The 4596-nt window shown below is 48.8% G+C and overlaps 1 protein-coding gene across 1 annotated transcript; it reads left to right on the plus strand.

Moving 5' to 3' along the window:
• Positions 1-1964: 1964 nt before the first annotated feature.
• M421DRAFT_268280 (uncharacterized protein) lies at positions 1965-3576 on the plus strand. The gene is made up of 2 exons (XM_033588762.1): positions 1965-2102; positions 2179-3576. The coding sequence occupies exons 1-2, from the start codon at positions 2094-2096 to the stop codon at positions 3334-3336; spliced, it is 1167 nt and encodes a 388-aa protein (XP_033445121.1). The 5' UTR covers positions 1965-2093; the 3' UTR covers positions 3337-3576.
• The last annotated feature ends 1020 nt before the right edge of the window (positions 3577-4596 follow it).

Here is a 4596-nt window from a genome sequence, read left to right on the forward strand (position 1 = left end):
TTAGTACTTCCCTCACGCTCTAACTCTAGTATAGCGATTAAACACCTGCTTAAGCTAGGCAAGTCTAAGGGCATTATTTGTCTAGCTATTTAGTAAGGTACTAAAGTGCACGCAGTCTTTCTTGGCTTTAAATTCCTTTAACTAGCTGTGTTGCACAGTAAGGGAAGATAAAGGGAAAATAACTACAGGCAGCAACGCAAAACTATTAGCTCCTACTGCTCCTACTACTGTTACCTACTTCCTGTTACTATTATAAGATGCTAGCTTGAATCTCTAGAGTCTAAAGAGCTTCTTGTTAAAAATTCTAACGCTCTTTCTAATTACTCTAATTATAAAGCCCTTCTTATCTATATTGTACGTGTTCTCTACCTCTATTGCATGCTGCTTTATTGTACTATGCAGGAGATTAAAATAGAGGCGAAAGGAATTATATAAAGCAGTGTTGTGACGCTGCTTCTCTATAGGCGCTGACCAGGCGGTGAGGAGTTTGTTAGGGTAACAATAAAGGAAGCAAGAAATCTATTAATTGCTTAGCGGCCACCTGCATAGAGGCGTGATTATTCTTACAAGAACCTTTCTTGTAGGCATAAGGTGTCTCTCTGTAAGCAATTTAACATACTGTACAATCTCTACCTTATTGCGTGGGTGGAGAACTAGCTAGTCTTTTGCCTTGTCTTCACGCGACGCGCATACGCTGTGGTAGCAGCGTGTTAAAGTTAAGCAGCAATAACTATGTTTTTTAGCAAGAGCTTAGTACGAAAGTGTATCGTCAGGTCCTAAAGTATCTAGCTCTGCAAGGGCTTCTTCTAGCGGCATCGTGGTGTTGAGTTATGGGGGGTGCAAAGTAGGCGTCAATGTTGGTGGGGTGTGCATTACGCGCCGGTGTGCACTACGAGGCCGTGCACGTTACCCAAAGTTGCCACACGAGTATCGCCCGAAGCCGAGAGCGCACGCACAAGGAAGAGGAGGGTGTCGCAATTTATGTTCTTCGATAGTAATCTGCCTGATTAGATTGGAGCCATGCTCTATCATTCATCTTCCGTTTACTCTGTAGTCTCTAGATTGCATTCAAGCTGACTTGTGCCGCATATTAGCGTTGGTGCCTGGAGCATGGACTACACTGGGCCTTGCGATGGAATTTTGATCAACTCCTGAGCCTTAATTAGAGGGTGGGCTTCAAAGTTTCTACGCAGCCCTGCTCAGGATAGGCCTTTTCGTAATTATCTACCTTTTAATCTCCCTGTCTTCGAGTTTCAAATCCTTTTCGAATTCTGTTTCCGTTCACAATTTTCCTTTCACACGATCGCCATAGGTGCCAATCAGTCTCAACCACGCACATTGTCTCCAGAGCCCTATGCGAGCCCGGAGGAGCGAGCAGAAGTTCAAGCAGAGGTGACACCCGTGAACTAACAAGCCCATGAATGTTACACTGATGTCAAGCAGATGCGGGCAAAGCAGCAGGCTGCTCTGGACAAGCGCTTTGCGAAACAGCAAAGGAAGCCATCACCACCAAGGACTGGAGATGAGCCGCAACCGACCAGCAAACCGAAAAAGATGAGCGCTTTGTGTAGCAGGTGAGTCGAGAGAATGTTGGATCGCGGAATGCAGATGCCAGTCACGATCTAAGGAGCTGGAATTGAAAGATTTTCCACAGCGATGAACTGGTCGAAGGAAGGTTAGACGAGTGACAGAATGATGCAAAGTCACCATTACATGACACTAAGCGTTGATCAATCCGGTGTAGGTTGACGTTTAACAAAGTCGAGGCGCGTTCTGTGATCCAATGTCGAATGCTCCAGGATTCGTCCGAACTGGGTCCGTCTCCAGCCAGTTAGCGCGGCTGACTAGCCTCTGACGCATGCCGCAGCTTCGCAGCGCCGCAACGTCAGGCATTCCTCTTACATCTTTACTGCGGGCTCTTTGTATTGTGTGCACATGAGCACCCAAGATGACGGAAGCAGAGAATCGCGTTGCAAAGCGCAAGGCCCACACCAAGTCGCGTAGAGGCTGTTTCAGTTGTAAGACACGTCATACCAAAGTAAGTCCACGACTTTGGCGTGGCCAATCAGAGCAGCCTGAGAGAGCTCCTTCACATGTTGCAAGTATTGCCGAGCCGCATCATTGGAAGCCTAAGAGGGCAATACTCTTGAAGCGATCTCAATCTAACGTTATGCTCAGTGCAACGAGGTCCGCCCACGATGCGGAAATTGTGTCAGACTCGACATCCACTGCAACTGGCCCATAACCCAAAGCCAGTACTCAGCATCATCACCACAGTCAAATGGGAGCAACCGCCTTTCGCCTATTGTGAGAGACCATCAGCCCGCCCACAGCCCTGCTAACTCTGATGCGAGCGAGTCTGAGCTGTCATTACCGGACCTTCGCTTACTGCACCATTGGATGTCGAAGTGCTACTCATCTCTACGTCCCTACCAGATACCTTTCGAGGAGGACAACCTTTGGCGCGACCAATGCACAGAGATTGCTTTCCAGCATCCTCCCCTCCTCCATGGCTACCTGGCTCTGTCTGCGGTGCACAAGGCACTCACGGTGTCCGGCTCAGATCGACAAAGTCTGCTTCTGCAGGCCGACTCACATATTTCTCGTGGTCTGGTTATCTACAGGAAGCATCTCGAGGCCCCCAACATCGAACGAGCTATCCCAATGTTCATGACTTCTACAATACTGTTTACGTACAATCTTGGCTCAGCACAGCTGGAGAAGCCTGAAGATCCAATCGATGGCATACATCATTGCTTTCGTCTCCTTGCCGGTATCAAGATGGTGGTCATGCCGTTCTGGCTGCAGATCAAGGACACCAGCATTTTCTCGCACCTTGTTGATTTGGCCGAAGGCGATGATACTGACTGCCTCGACATAAAAGGCAAAGACGACTCAACTCCGCAGATTCTAGCCCTTAATGAGGTAACTGGACATCTGCTCAACGCTGAGGATAGAGAGGCGTGCCTTGCTGAGATTGGTCAGCTTCACAAGACCTCTGTGCGACTCCGTCATGTCTCTGCGCGTAGCGACGAGTATTACCTGATCCTGGGCTGGGCCGCTCAACTACAAGAGCGTTTTATGCACCTGATATCAGCTCACAATTCAGTTGCCTGCATCATCATCGCTTTTTTTGCCGCGCTCCTGGCACAAGCTCGCCCAGTCTGGTGGGTTGGCAACTGGCCGCAATGGCTCCTGGCAGCCTGCGAACAATTGCTTGCAGCAACACCCGAACTCCTCAGGTGGCTGGAATGGCCTCGACAGATCATTAAAACAAGAACCAGGAGCATCGTCTCTACCCCAATCTCCTTCGATCATTCTAGTACTGGACCTTGATGATAGTATCCCAAAGCCACTAAGACCGAGCGAGAAAATCGGGCCCAAGGTGTCCCAGTTATCACCATATCAGCTGCCGAATAGTCCTTGTACCACTTCCCCTAATTTCTGCTTCAAAGGAGCCGTGCAGACGTCCTGTCAATTGTCAACTCGCGGAATAATAAGGGATGACCTGGTTCGTTCGCCGAAAGACCTGAGCTGCGGCACTGCATGCCCAGCTCATTGTGCCTCGACAGATGCGACTGGGACAAGTTCTCACTCACAGTATCATTTCAAACACGGAAATGAGTTTAAGTTGCGAGAACGGTCATTCGTGGGTGTTGAGCTTCAAATGCATCATCTTCGAGGCAGTGTACCACTCCCAAGGATGTCAGAGAGAAATACCTGCCTTTTTAATTTCAAAAACCGTTCGAGACATTCCCGTTGATGGGGTCGCTAAGATACGGCTGCATATACGCTTTACGATAACTTAGGCGTAATCACCAATTACAGATAGTTTGTCTCATTAGCACCGCCTCTAACGCGCGAAAGTGTAAGCTGAGAACGGCAATGCTGGGCATACAATATACGGTCCCCAGGTCTTCGAAGAAGGAACAAGAATGTTTATTATAAGGCTGTGATGTCGTCCTACTCGTTCTAGCGGCTATCGATACCGCACGACTGCTCGTCTCACCGCACTCACATTTCAAGAACCTCATAGACCAGAACGCTTCTTCCACCATCACCACGGTCGAATAAACGCCCCGCTCAGCGCTCAAAGACTCCAACGCCTACTTCCTGTACCGATACTGTAACGGTTGAGAGGAGAAGCAGATTACATGTTGTTGGCGGTGGTCTGGTGCTACTTCCTCATGTTGTTGAGCACCTCTTACCTCAGCTGCATCACAAAGACGTCATCAAAACAGACCCCGCAGCGAGCCTTGGAGAGCAAAGATACAAGCAGAATAATAACGTGGTCCACCACCGAGCGGATCACCCCACCGAGCGAATCACTCTGCCAAGACCACAACGCTTTCTACTATCAATTACAATGGCTCAACTAGTTGATCTTGAATTACTTTCCTGTGCAGATAGAGTTATACTTGCTACCTAAGCAATGAAATCTAACGCGTCACTAAGCCAGCGACGCGCTGCTGCTATCTACAAGGTTCCTCAAAGTACACTTAGCCATCAAGGCGCCGGAAGAACCCCACGACGCGATACCCACCCCAACTCATCTAAGCTTCAGAAGCATGAAGAGGAGGCAGTTATACAATATAT

This window comes from Didymella exigua (genome assembly GCF_010094145.1).
Source record: "Didymella exigua CBS 183.55 unplaced genomic scaffold M421scaffold_34, whole genome shotgun sequence".
Taxonomy (NCBI): domain Eukaryota; kingdom Fungi; phylum Ascomycota; class Dothideomycetes; order Pleosporales; family Didymellaceae; genus Didymella; species Didymella exigua.